The 13,708-nt window shown below is 44.2% G+C and overlaps 1 protein-coding gene across 2 annotated transcripts in view; it reads right to left on the bottom strand.

Moving 5' to 3' along the window:
* pola1 (polymerase (DNA directed), alpha 1) overlaps positions 1-13,033 on the bottom strand; it is a 100,134-nt gene extending 87,101 nt beyond the window's left edge. The window contains exons 1-19 of one of the 2 annotated variants that reach the window (XM_079489705.1): positions 12,855-13,033; positions 11,551-11,675; positions 11,279-11,375; positions 10,922-10,999; positions 10,678-10,790; positions 10,372-10,434; positions 8,204-8,302; positions 7,963-8,119; positions 7,081-7,255; positions 5,489-5,661; positions 5,205-5,317; positions 4,546-4,659; positions 4,361-4,435; positions 4,131-4,269; positions 3,411-3,565; positions 2,599-2,683; positions 2,139-2,200; positions 1,103-1,192; positions 238-354 (exon numbers count right to left, since the gene is read on the bottom strand). In XM_079489705.1, coding sequence (XP_079345831.1) covers positions 238-354; positions 1,103-1,192; positions 2,139-2,200; positions 2,599-2,683; positions 3,411-3,565; positions 4,131-4,269; positions 4,361-4,435; positions 4,546-4,659; positions 5,205-5,317; positions 5,489-5,661; positions 7,081-7,255; positions 7,963-8,119; positions 8,204-8,302; positions 10,372-10,434; positions 10,678-10,790; positions 10,922-10,999; positions 11,279-11,375; positions 11,551-11,675; positions 12,855-12,894 — 2,070 coding nt within the window. In that variant the 5' untranslated portion in view covers positions 12,895-13,033. The remainder of the gene's footprint in view (positions 1-237; positions 355-1,102; positions 1,193-2,138; positions 2,201-2,598; positions 2,684-3,410; positions 3,566-4,130; positions 4,270-4,360; positions 4,436-4,545; positions 4,660-5,204; positions 5,318-5,488; positions 5,662-7,080; positions 7,256-7,962; positions 8,120-8,203; positions 8,303-10,371; positions 10,435-10,677; positions 10,791-10,921; positions 11,000-11,278; positions 11,376-11,550; positions 11,676-12,854) is intronic. The other variant, XM_079489706.1, reaches the window with a different exon arrangement.
* Positions 13,034-13,708: the final 675 nt, after the last annotated feature.

The following is a 13,708-nucleotide window of genomic DNA, read 5'->3' as shown; positions in this document are numbered from 1 at the left end:
CGGAAACCATGCAAGGCACCAACCAGCACATCAGGAGCAATTAGGGGTTCAGTGTCTTGCTCAAGGACACTTCGACACGAACTCTGGGGGAGCCCGGGTTTGAACTGGCAACCTTGCAGTTGCCATCCAGCCACTCTACCCCTGAGCCACTACCGCCCCTCAGTTTCAGCCCATAACACTGCTACTGACACAATCGATTGGTTTTCAATTCTTTGCTTCGTTGCTCTTCTTTCTCACCCCTAATTTGGGCATGTTGGCCCTTCTCAGGCGTCCGATCTTGGACCAGTGAGGGACCTTGCACACGTTGATCCGCTGAAGTAGGACTTCCAGGTCGAAGCCAAAGATATCGTGACCCTGGACGGAAGTGAAATTGGACAGATCAGCGTGTTGCCTAGAATCTTACACAATAATTTTACCTTCCGATGATGCCATTTTCTTATGCACATGACAATTCATTTAAGATAATTGATACATCTGTCCATGATGTTTTGAGATAATTGATACATCTGTCCATAATGTTTTTTGAGATAATTGATACATCTGTCCATAATGTTTTTTGATTAGTCAATTCCATCTATGCGATTTAACCCATTTTGGGCGGGAACACCTTTTGGTGTTAGCATTATGTTATGCTTTAGCTATTGAAAAATAGCAGATCTACAAGCTCATAGCGCGCTACGAGCTTGTAGGTCTGCTATTTTTTTAAATCGAAGAACGACTGACATAGAAACATAGCTTTTTCAGAAAACTGTCAGGATGTAGAAGACATTTTTAGAATCTGATCTCAGGTCAAAATGGGTTTTAATAATATGACAGTAAAATAAGGCAGGCTAATAACACAGGAATAGCTCATCAATCATAAACCCTAGTCATCTCAAAATTACACAATTATGCTGCTCACACAGCAATGGAAAACATTTCAATATAGAATATAGAACAAAGACACGTGATAGAATTTTGTTCAATATCAAGGTTATCTGATCAAAAATATATTCGATTTTTCACAATACCATATTATCATCACAATATGTAAATTGGTCAAAGATATATTGGAGTTTGTCCATATCAACCAGCCCTAGTTAGTAAGAAGTTTCCTACTCACCACCAAGACATCAGGGTCGATCTTATGCATCTTGGCCAGGAAGAAGCCAAGCAGTGTCCTCTCTGTAGCTGCTATCTCCACCTTCCCATTCTGACACACACAGTTAACAGTTAACACCTTGAGGGCCCGGGCCTATTTAATCCCTTAATAAAATGTGCCCATCGTTTATAGCGCCCAGACCACTTTTACAGACGGACCGGATGTTGTTGTGAATGTGTGTGTAGCAGCTAACAATAGCCACACCACTCTAGAGTCGATCGACAACAACGGGAGGTAATAATAAATCTATCACGACTAGCGACTGGACCGCGGAAGGCCGTCAAACACAGGATCTTTTTTCAGAATTAGACGGGATGATTTAGATCGGGAGTTATGATCGTTTTAAGATTTTCATCAGCTAAACAGGCAGGGAACATTTTCGATGACATGTCACTTTTTGACATGTCATCGGATCGGGCAACAAGCGATCCTAGGCTCTAGAGCGATGCGAACGGTTTTGTTATCATTAATCTCCGTCCTATTTATCAATCTCCGGATGGGCACTTGACCATGAACTTGACGGAGAACTCCGCCCGGGCCTCCATGGTGTTAACAGAGGATACAATTATTTTAAAATGGGTAATGTGTTCGATTTTGTTTCACGTGTAATATATCGAAATTATATTAGTTACTAAATAATCGTCATCTTACTTTTCAAAAGATCAACAGAATCAGTTATGCAAAATATTAAAACGCCATCCATTAAAAAAGGTCTCTAGTGTTTACAATCCTAATGAAATAGTTGTAGCAAACAGTTTGTGACATTTATCTGACATTAGCAGCAACAATATTATGTGAACAAAGTTGCGATGCAACAAGTTAACCCATTTAGGCCTGACATGGAAATAAAAATAGTAGGTCTGCTAATAGAAAATAGCAGACCTACAAGCTCATAGCGCGCCACTCGGTGGCGCTCTATGAGCTTGTAGATGAGAAGGAAAACAATGTGTCCATTCTGTCCAACATGGTCCAGATGATCACTCTCTGACAGACTCACCTTCTTCCTCACAACATCTTTGAAGTCGTAGGGGAAGATGCAGTCGCTGGGCTTACTGACCACTGAAACGCAACAATTCACAAGTGAGATAATACAAATATATACACTGGCCAGCATAACATTATTGCAAACCGTTTTAACTTTCAACAGTATGATTTAATGGAAATATGTACACTGCTGCATTGCATCATCAAGGACGTTTTGAGAAAATAAGACCAAATCAAGAAGACAAAGATGGACATGTGGATAATGTCCTTGCTGTAGGGCAGAGATCTTCTATCACCATCATTTTAACTTTTTAGGTAAGTTAATGCCAGATTCATTTACATCTTTGTCTTTGTTCCATTCTATAAGTATTAACAAGAGCTTTGTGACTAAATAATAACTACATCAGATCCATTGGAACACAGGGACAGTTTTAAACAAGGTTTCTGCCAGTGATGGCACTGCGATCACTCACCACAGAAGTGGGTCTGGTATGGCGGTCGTGGGGGGGCTTTGTCCAGGTGGAACTCATGGTGCACTAGTGCAGCCAGTGACACGATCTGTATACACAGGAAAAGCTACGATCAGACACATTCTTGCATCGAATGATGCCCCTCGGACTAAACCTCAACTTGAAAGTGATGTGTGTTTTTGGAGGTGATGTCTGAGTATTCCCGTGTACTTGTTGGCAGTGGCAAGCATGGGTCCTTGTATGTTTCTTGTTTGTGGAGTGGGCGATATGGAGTGTGTGTGTGTGTGTGTGTGTCACAGTCACACTGCAGCACCGTAATGAGCGAGGAGTGAAAGGGGAAGGGACCCGCGGATGGCTGTGCTCTGGGCGCTCTGTGCTGGTGGAGTCTTTGGGGAAGGTGATGTGGAAACGGCAAAGTGGTGACGATTTTGACGTCACAGCAAGCTGGGCAGTTGGATCATGTTTTGATCAAAAACAATATTTGTACAGTAAATATGACAGTTGCGTGGATGCAATGTAGTGCAGCTGGATTCGGGTGGCATGCAGATTTTTTTGGGCATGGAGAGATGTGTGCTAACAGAGTGGTTTGGTAGGAGAAGGAGAACGGATAAACGGCCATGTGCTTGTGTACCCCCTGTCCATTAGGGTAGAAGGATAGGTTTTAAGTGGTTAAGCGCACGCAGTCAGACAGAATGATCATCTAATATTGTAAAATGTATATGTTGTATCATGGCACGTGTGCGTGTGTGTGCATGTGCTTCCCAGCGGTGTGTGTGTGTGTGTGTGTGCATGTGCTTCCCAGCAGTGTGTGAGACCTCATTCTGGTGCGTCTTGGGGTTCTGGACCGTCTTGAGGCTGATGGACATGACCGTGATGGGTGGAGGCGGCAGGTCTTTGACCACCGTCACCAGGTCACTCCTCTGGGCCAGAGCCTCCACCTTACACCAGCTGACCGACTGGTTGGTGAGCTCTGCAGGGAACACAGAGGACAGGCCCGGTCAGCGAAGAGTGACAGGAACCATTAAAAGGGGGGGGTCAAGATCATTGTTTTCATATCATCAATGCCGTTTTGACAAAATACTACGTTTAATCCATGTCCGTTTACTTTGGACCAGTGTCAAGATGGCAGAAGAAGCCCGGGAGGCTACATTTTGTTGCTGTCGGGAGGAAACCACCTAACTCCATATTTGAGTTTTTTTTTTTTTCATAAATCAGTGCTATTGAACAATAACACTGATGTGTTTGTGTGATGTTTCGAAAATATTGAATAGTCAAAACGCTTCTGAGAAAACCCATTGGACCCTCAAACTGTCTGCTAAAGCAACTAACCCCACCACCTCTTCCCCTCTCATGGAAGTAATTGACAATATATAAAGTCACAACACCAACTTTGATGAGGCAGTATTGCTTTGTTTTCTAAATACGTTTTTCTTAATTTTCTGAAATTTAAAACTTGCATTTTTAATTTCCTGAAAAACGAACATTTTGGAGTTACGTTGGTGGTTTCTTCCCTACAGCAGAGATATGGTTCTTACGTGGCGTCTTGATGTGGAGCCAGCAGGGTCCTTTGATCTTCCTGCTGAGAAGAAGATGCTCCATACTGGATGTGTTAGTCCCAAACACACGGGAAAAGGTCGCCCCCTTAAGGTCGGAGGGCAGCACCGGGAACTCTGCCTGCAATGAACGAACGAATGCATTCCGCAATGATTAGACATCGCCTATTCTGCACCTTGCATCTACATGGACAGGTGGAAATTGTACTCACCGAATATCTGACTTCCAAGTACTCGCTTTGAGTGGGCACATCAGGGATTTCAAAGGCATAGTTCTTTTCCACTTTCTATAGACAGAGACGCAGTGAACAATCACCAACATATAACAAGTCTGCTACTACAATGTAATAAAATGACACGGATTAGATCATGAAATCCAAACAAAATTAGTGAAGACCTTAGACTTAAACTTCATGATCTTGAACTTCTCAGAGAGCTCATTGAATTCCTGATAGACATCCATCATTCCCACTGGCGTGTCGGACACTTCTCCTGTCTTGGGGTTCACTTTCTGTGAGACAATAACACAAGGAACGAATGAGAGTTCGGAGGGGGGAAAAGGAAGGGCGAGATCGCAATGCAATGTTTGGCTCACAGTTTTAACTTTTGAAACCATGACAGTCAGTAGTTAACCCATTTTGGGCGGGAACGCCTTTTGGTGTTAGCATTATGTTATGCTTTAGCTATTGAAAAATAGCAGATGTACAAGCTCATAGCGCACCACCGAGTGGCGCGCTATGAGCTTGTAGGTCTGCTATTTTTGAAAAATCGAAGAACGACTGACATAGAAACATAGCTTTTTCAGAAAACTGTCAGGATGTAGAAGACATTTTTAGAATCTGATCTCAGGTCAAAAAGGGGTTAAACTGCTAATCCCCCCCACCACATTTTCCACACAAGCTGCAGTAGATAAGACATTAGATGGTTTTTACTAATGGGAGGTTGCCATTTCCATCATAATAGCCCTGTGGCTTTTATTCGCCATAGCTAAAGTCGCAGATGAGCTGTCCTTTCAGACTTAAAGTGGCAACCACGTGACAGGAACCAGTTACTCACATATTCTCGAGGCAGAAAGTACATGGTTCTCTCGATGTTCCTGACAGTTACACAGCAGCTGACGTGCGCTTTGGCCGACTCGATCCACACCTTCCCAAATAGGTAGACCACACCTACGTAGGCCACAAAGATGACAGGGTTAACGATTCTGTACCTGCCTTCCTAAACCTGCTTCAGAAATGTTGGGACTTCTTTTTTCCATTATAAAAACCATCATGGGGAAGTGCAGTCTCAGCTCCCTTTACTGTTGGTACACTACTAAACAGGGCATGAGCGTCCCTTACCTGGTTGGCTGTACTGGTCCTCAAAGGCATCCAACCAATAGAAACGGAACACCTGCTCTCCGTCCGGTCCCTCCACCAATGGGAGTTTGCTGGAGTCTACTTGCACATCTGCAGGAGCCATGCAGATTCCTTCCTCCTCATCTTGTCCCCATGCACCTCCTATCCTGCTGGACCTGAGGAGACATGCAACCAGGAAGATCTTAAACCCACCCAGGTTCGTTCATTTATTTATCATTATGTTTTTGAGGAGCGCTAGCCCCTACTATATGCAGATTTTAGTGTATTGTCCTACACAAACATTAAATTCCCATTGACAATGAATGGAACATTTTACATCATAGTGTCTGAGCAACTAGACATGGTTAGACTAGCTAACAACTAGACATGGTTAGCTAGACATTAGAGCTGCACGATTAATGAAATTTATATCGAAATCGCGATTTCTTTTATTTGGACGATGTCAAAAAAAGAAAATCGAAAACTGTTTTTCACTTTAACTAGAGTATTTACGGTACGGATCTCGGTGATTAAAGCACTGCACTAAGCCAAAAGTCCTGCTAAAAGCATAATAAACCCAAGTCCAACATCAAATTAATGTAATCCGTCTCTGCCGTGGTGCGCGCAGCTCACAAATCTGTGATGGTGTGTGCTCAGTCACTCATCCACGTAGACCTGTCCAGTGTGTGTAGCGAGTCTTGCTAACGCAGACACAGAACATGTCCCAAACACTGAGGTAAACTTGTTGTTGGATTAAACATAACGAGCCACCGAAAAAAGCTCATAGCTTATCATAGTCCGGCAGTCGAGGTGGACGGGTGGGAAATTTGGTATATACTTTTTTATTGGCCTAAAATATTGTCTATATACATATTCATGAATCAACTTGCTGTCGGTATTGGGCAATTTTTTTATAGGGGTTTCTTGTGGTTTCATTAACATCCTATGGCAGGCAAAAATGTCAAGAATGTCAAACTTTCTTTTAAGTAGCATGCAACATGTCAAACTAGGGGGTTTTCATGATTCTGAATCCATTCCATTGCCCAAAATGTGCTGACCTCATCACATTTGTGCTGATCTCATCACATTTGTGTCATGACGTCTATGGCTGTTTTTAGCCCAAGGAGTGTTTTTTTGTGCAAAACTAATGCTTGGAATGGATTCAGAATCATATCAAACCCCTAGTTTGACATGTTTGCCTGCCATAGGATGTTAATGGTAGGGTCACAAGAAACCTCTATAAAAAGATTGCCCAATACCGACAGCCGGTCAGCAAGTGGATTCATGAATGTATGTATATAGACAATATTTTAGGCCAATAAAAAAAGACTATATACCAAATTTCCCACCCGTCCACCTCGACTGCCGGACTAGTAAGACAAACTAGAAAGATTAAAGCAGTGTTTCTCACCCAGGGTTCCTTCATGTGGTCCAAATGGACCCTTAAAGCTTATAGGCAACTCTGAGAGCATACAAATTGAACCCTTATATACTGTAGGTCCATTTGGTTCCATTTGTACACTCTGAGTTATGGATAGAGTTAAGTTTGAGAACCACTGGACAAGAGAAAATGTGCATGAAGAATGATGACTCACAGAAGGACTGGATCCTGGGGTTCGGGTTTGGACTCCACTTTGACTGCCGTTACAGGGACTGCGGTGGGCTCTGGCTTAGCGGGTTCTGCAGCAGAAGCCCCCTCGTCTACCTGCTCAAACGCCACCTCCATCGGTTCGTCAAAGTCCACTCCATCAAACTCCATGCCGTCGTTCACTGAACAGGACATGCCGGGTTAGCAACAGGTGAGCAGACTGAGCAGTGAGCACAGTACCTTGCTGTGACATAAGAAATGTAAGAAACCCCCTAGAAACGGTTCCGTTTATTAGAATTGATTATGGATTCTTTTTTTTTCTTCAAACAATTGGTATGATTACCTATTGTACCCCTAGTGTGTAATGTGTATCACAGAGAGAGAAATAAATAAAGAGTGAATGGTCACTTTAGACTAGAGCAGGGGTTTTCAACAGATTTTGACCCAGGGACCACCATCCTGACTATAAGATCAACCTGGGGACCACCATCCTGACTATAAGAGCAACCTGGGGACCACCACTATTGTCCATTATAGAGCCACCCCACACAAAGTGTTTGGGAGGTTCATGCAACATTCCATTATTTTTGATCAAAAATAACAATTCTTCTACATTCTCTAATTGTGTAGACTTCTTGCAAATTAAGTAATGCAGATGTTTAACAATAATGTAACTCTTGAGAGCGTAAAATGAAACCGAATGGACCCGTAAGGGTCCAGTCGGTTTCATTTTACGCTCTCAAGAGTTAAAAGATCTCCAACTCTCCATAATGTTGCTGGGGACCACCTGGAACCCTCTCAAGGACCACTGGTGGTCCCCGGACCACTGGTTGAAAACCCCTGGACTAGAGTATCTAAAGAAAGAAGGACAGCGGTAGGTATTCATTACCCTCCTCCTGGTCTGGTTCCTCCACTTTCACTTTCTTGCGCTCTGCTGGGTGGACCGGGGCAGAGGGAGGGGGGCGGGCTACTCTCCTGGGTGTCAGGTTGGCAGGGGACGGCCGAGACGCTTTGAGCTTTGGCGGCATGGCTGAGGGCGATTCCTGCTGTTGAGAGAAATGACAATGTATTTCCTTGATCGTTCGGTTCATTTATAGTTCTCAAATGAAATGTATCTGTAAGTCTGGTACCGTCGACATCCGTGGTTTGATAGAGAACGGGTTCATAGGAGACCCAAGGGACTTCTTTTTCTTTAGGGTGACCACTGGAGGGGTCAGAAGAGATGGCTTCTGAGGGAAAAAAAGAACTGGATGGGTTAAAGGGCCACTTCACCTCTTTTGCAACCAGAGCTTATTTTAATGATGTTTAGGACACAAGAAACACTTTCCTGGGTTTTTTATGTGTATAATGTTTTTTTATAGATATTTTAGTCATGACGCCATGTTCATGACACCAAAAGCTGTCATGAAAATGTGGTCTCACTTCCTTCTTGGACTCCTTCCTTCCATGCCTCATTGGCCGCTGCAGTTGGAGCGACATGAAGGCAGGAAGTCAAGCGGAAGTGCCATAGGGAAGCGCTGAAGGAACGCTGCGTTGCTGCCCAAGTAGTCTCGCGTAGCCAGACAACTATTCCACAATCTCCGACAGAAGAAATTGCGAGAGGCAACAGTCTGACAACGCGAGACTACTGCCCAAGTGACGTCCCTCATGCAACTCCTCCATGTCACTCGCTGTCACTAAAGTGACTACTGGCCAACCACAGCGCGTCTTTTCCAGGACTTATGTTACGCACGCGGAAGCTCGACAAGCTTATGCTTCGCAAGGAACCTAGGGAAAATTGTGCCTTCAATTTTGACACAGCCCCCAGAGCCGGAAGAGGCATATACGTTTAGGTCTATGACCACAAGGAGGGGAAGTGCACTAAAGCATTATGGGCATTGTAGGAATTCAGTAATCCAGTCATTTTTTTCTGGCCATAGGATGCAAATTTCAAATTGTGCTACTGTTATCTACTACACATACTATTAACATTGAGTGATTGCAGTTTCATGCATCATGCGCTGTGTCAGAGAAGTAACAGATAGAAGCGTGCAAACTTTATCCCTAATCCCTATAGTATCTATCTAATAATTTAGCGGACGCTCGCTCGCTGTCTAAATCGCTCGGTCGCTGTCTGTCAGAGTACTTCCTTAGCATAGAGCAAGACAGCTGCTCGCTTTCTGCGCCATCTCACAACGCCACGACACATGGACCGCGTCACGGAACGTAGCGCCGCACAGCCCTGTCCTGGCTCCAACCTCAATCTGCCCTGCATTACACACGCCAAACATTCTAACATTCATCTTAATTAAATTAATTTGTGTCAAAAAAAAAACATCTCCCCGCAAATCACGTGTCACCAGTGAAATGCATGTTGGGACGGACACAGATTAATACTGGGACACACCTTTCCTCGCAACAGACCCACACAGGGAAAACAACTCGGACCCTGATACTACTAGCTACTCTTGCGTCAGTCGGCATAACTTCTTCTTTGGGGAAGCATCGCGGCCAACGCGCGGGTTGCGTGGCACAGGCACCTGAAAGCCAGCTCTGACAGTTGGACGGGGGCATGTTGACGTGAACGAAAATATTAAATAACTTCCATTTATAGGCAGAATATCACCACCAAATTTACATCACACATCAATGGTGTACTTACTTATGATTGTACTACAGCATTTACTTGCAAAATAAACGTTTTATTAGCCTACTTTTGTGCCCAACCCAACTTCCCAACACCATCTGTAAACAATTCCCACCCCCATCACATTACCCACACTGAACATCATTTGCTGTTCATATATTCAGAACGGGTAAGGACTAGTACACATAACACAGCACGTGTTTGAACGTCTGAACTGACCCTGATGACAGGGCTGGACTGGCCACAGGACGTACCGGGCATATTCCCGGTGGGCCGCGACCGTAGGGGGCCGCCATGATAAAAAAACAAAACCCCCCCTTTTTCTTTTTTTTTTGACAGGCAGGTCCGGGCGTGCTGCCATTCTGCCAGTGACATCATGATAATTTCACTGTACCTGTATCAGTGAGTGACAAATAAACCCTCTACAAAGGGTTGTGTAGTTGTCTGTTGGTTTGTATCATTTATGTTGTTCTGTAAAAGTGGTGGTATTAGGGCTTGTTTGTTTGTGTGTGCCTCGATGGAGCGGGCGGTAGAGTTTCTGCTATCTACGCGCTGGTTGTGGTGGGCCGGTCTGGGCCAAATTCATGCGAAAATGACCGGGCCAAATTTTTGTCCCAGTCCAGCCCTGCCCGATGACATGCGTCTCATGGTACATCATGACAGAAGACTGACCTCCGAGTGCAGGTCCTGTAGGAGGTCTCCCAGTAAGTCATCTTTGGACAGGTCCACATCTTTCTACAAGAGACACAATCCATCACATCGTCAGACAAACACGGAACAAGAGCCTCACACACACACAAAAACAAGCTCCACATGTGTCGCTTCTGCTCCCAGTAGTTTTGTCAGCGATCGCAATACAAACTTATATTCATGTGATTGCCGACTGTTTTTCTAACAATGTGACAAGTGAAGACTAAAAACACGCAACCGTGTACTAAAAACACCACAAGCACCTCAGAGAGACTAACAAGCACACACCTCAGCTGGTTTCTTGACATTGCTGTTCATGAAGAGGTTCTTTATGGTGTTAGGTTTGGCAACAGGAGCTTTCTTAGACAGGGTTTTCTTAGAGTCCTTAGCACCTGCTTTGCCTGCCAAGACATCAGACACACAAAATAATGTACTTGTATCAAGGATGAAAAATTAAGACACATTACTTTGAGAACCTCTGCAGTATGCAAACAAACAACAAGCATAGGCAAACACAGCCTTGGTTGTTCACCTTTGCCTTTTTCTACAACGTCGTCGGCCAGATCATCATCAAAGATTTCTCTTCCGTCCTCCACATACCCCGTTCCATCTGAGACAGCAAGAGAAGCCAACAGAGACAGCTGTTACATTATTGTTATTCATTCATGATTACCTGTTCATGTTACCTGTTCAGGCACAAACAAATCTACACTAAAGCTCCCTCTCTCTACAATAAAACTCTTCGTCAAAACTAGCAGACATTATCTGATATTTTCGTCGAATGTTTGGATCATAGGGAGTCGGGGCGCTGAGGTTCAAGTGGTAAATTGATAGAAACAGAGAGAATAACAATGAGAGAAGAATCAGTCGCCACAGAATCCATCCTCACCGTCATCAATGATCCAGTCATCATCTTGTCTGTCTCGCACCATCCTAGAGTACTGCTCCTCATCCACCTCCTCATAGACACTGGTAATATCCTCCACCTGGAACACACACACACACACAAACACACACAGGTTGACTATACAAAGGCTGGTGTATCAATAGAATAAGCATACATTTGCACACCACATAGGGAATATCTACATCTCTGTATGCATGCTACATGCAGATCTGATATTCATCGTGCATGCACACAACACACTCTTAAGACCTGACCTCATATTTGATCTTCTCCCCTTTCTTGGCTTTCCTGATCTGCTCCAGTGCAGACTTCCTTCCCACTTTCTCCTTTTTCTCTCGCCGGGATCTGGAGCTGGCCAGACCATCTCCTGCAGCATCTCCTGGACGGACCGGAAGAGGCGGGACATGTGTCACATTATGACATACAGACAGATCAGATGTCTGCAAGCTAAGCTAAGCTAAAGACAAAACACTTTTTTTCCCTTTTATAACCTAGAAACAGAGCACAGGTGAAAAATGTATGACTGTTAATTTAACAAATGTCTTCTAGTTTGCATGTTCTCCCCGTGTCCCCTAGGGTAGGTACCCTCACAAAAAACATGCAGTAATCCTGGTCTCTAAACTGCCTCCCCCTGGCCAGCCGGGGCGCCTGATGGAGGGGAAAGGAACTGGTTGGAATAACGTGTTCCTTCCACACGCTAGGGCCAAACCAGGGAAACTCCCCCCTGTCAGGTGTAAAGGAGCAACTTGGACACTCAGGCATGAAGGAAGCATGAGTTCAAGGCTGTTGCTCTCCCCATGTCCCCCATATATGGGGACTAGGTTGGCGGAGGGTGTGTAGAGCCCAGGATCACATTAGATAATTGACATAGGGGTGAAAAATGGGTTACAAAATCGTGGGATAAAAATTATGAAAAAAAAAAAAAAAAAAAAAAGTCTTCCCTGAAGCAACTTGGATGCATCTGTGCAGTTTCGCAACAGGTGGTACACACCTGTTTCACTTGGAATGTGTGTGTGTGTGTGTGTGTGTGTGATAGATAGATAAACCCAGTAGTACAGGTGCAATATAGTGGAAATTATTTAATACAGTCTTTTCTGTCAATGGTATTGCGGCTAGGTCTCCCCTTCCTTCCTCCTTCCTTCCTAAACATACACAACTACAAAATATAGCTTGTCGTGCGTGACAGTTGTTACAGTAAGTTACAGTAAGTTACAGTAATTGTTAGTTAAACACAACATACAGACCATATATGTAACTGTACACAGCTATTGTTACAACCCCCTACCCTCTGTCAGTGGTTCTCAAAGTGAGGTCCAAGGACCCTCAGCGTTCCTTGGGGGGGGGTCCAAATAATGGACCTTAGAGGTCTGTAACTCAGAGCATACAAATGGAACCACCAAATGGACCCTTTCCTTCCGTTTTATTTCATTTGTACGGTCTCAGAGTTATGGAGGTCCTTGACAATATGAAGTTTGAGAAGCACTACCCCACTATGCATGCTATTTTTGCTTGGCTAGCTTCTTTAGCTAGTTTCCCTTATGATGTGATGCTCACTCACCTCCCTCCGCATTCTCCATCTCTTTCTCTACCGGAGCCATTGGTTTATTTCCTGTTTATTGACAATTTATTCGCTGTTTTCAATCCTGTCTCGTAAATACGACGGGAGTCAAGTCAACAACACAACAATGGAGCATTCCGCGCCAAATCGCCTTGACGCCAGTTCCCGGGGAAAGTCATATGCAGGATATTACGCACGTATATGGTCAGCCACTTACATTATAGAGGGGTAAAGTGAAGTCTATATCCCATAGGCTCGGAGGCCGATCACGGTGTGATTGGCTAATTCGTTGTCAGCCAAACAGCTTGCTGTCAACGGTTGCCGGACAACCAACTAACTAGCCAATCGCAGCCTAACCGTCGCTCCAGGCTATGGGATGGTAGGCTCCACGCAACACTAGTGCTCCTCAATGATCTACATTCTGCAGTCTGCACACATGGTGTCGCTGTTGTACAATATAAAAATCGCGAGAATCAGAGAATGGATATCTGTTACTGCAGTACATTTTGGTAGTTGTTGTGTTGTCTTCCGTCACAGTCCGTCGGTGTATGAATTTAATTGAATTTAAACAAAGGTCACAAAGCTGCCATCTGGTGAGCATACTTACCATGCCGATTTAAAATATTCAGAATTAGGACTAAATTAAACATAATAGTACTACTACAATTGTGCAAGTGTGTGTCTGCTTATCAGACATGAATTCGCGAAGCATCGCCTGCTTTAATATACTAATTGAACCTTGTTTCCATAGCGACCTAGTTGGACTTTTTGAGTGTTTTTGAGCACGGTGTGCTTTAGCTGTCCTAGATTGGAGGATGAAAGCGCGTCGGGGCGTGGTGTCTGTTGGGACTCGC

This window comes from Electrona antarctica (assembly GCF_951216825.1).
Source record: "Electrona antarctica genome assembly, chromosome: 20".
Lineage (NCBI taxonomy): Eukaryota > Metazoa > Chordata > Actinopteri > Myctophiformes > Myctophidae > Electrona > Electrona antarctica.
The sequence above is the reverse complement of the archived record's forward strand: the minus strand, read 5'-3'. Positions and strand labels throughout refer to the sequence as shown.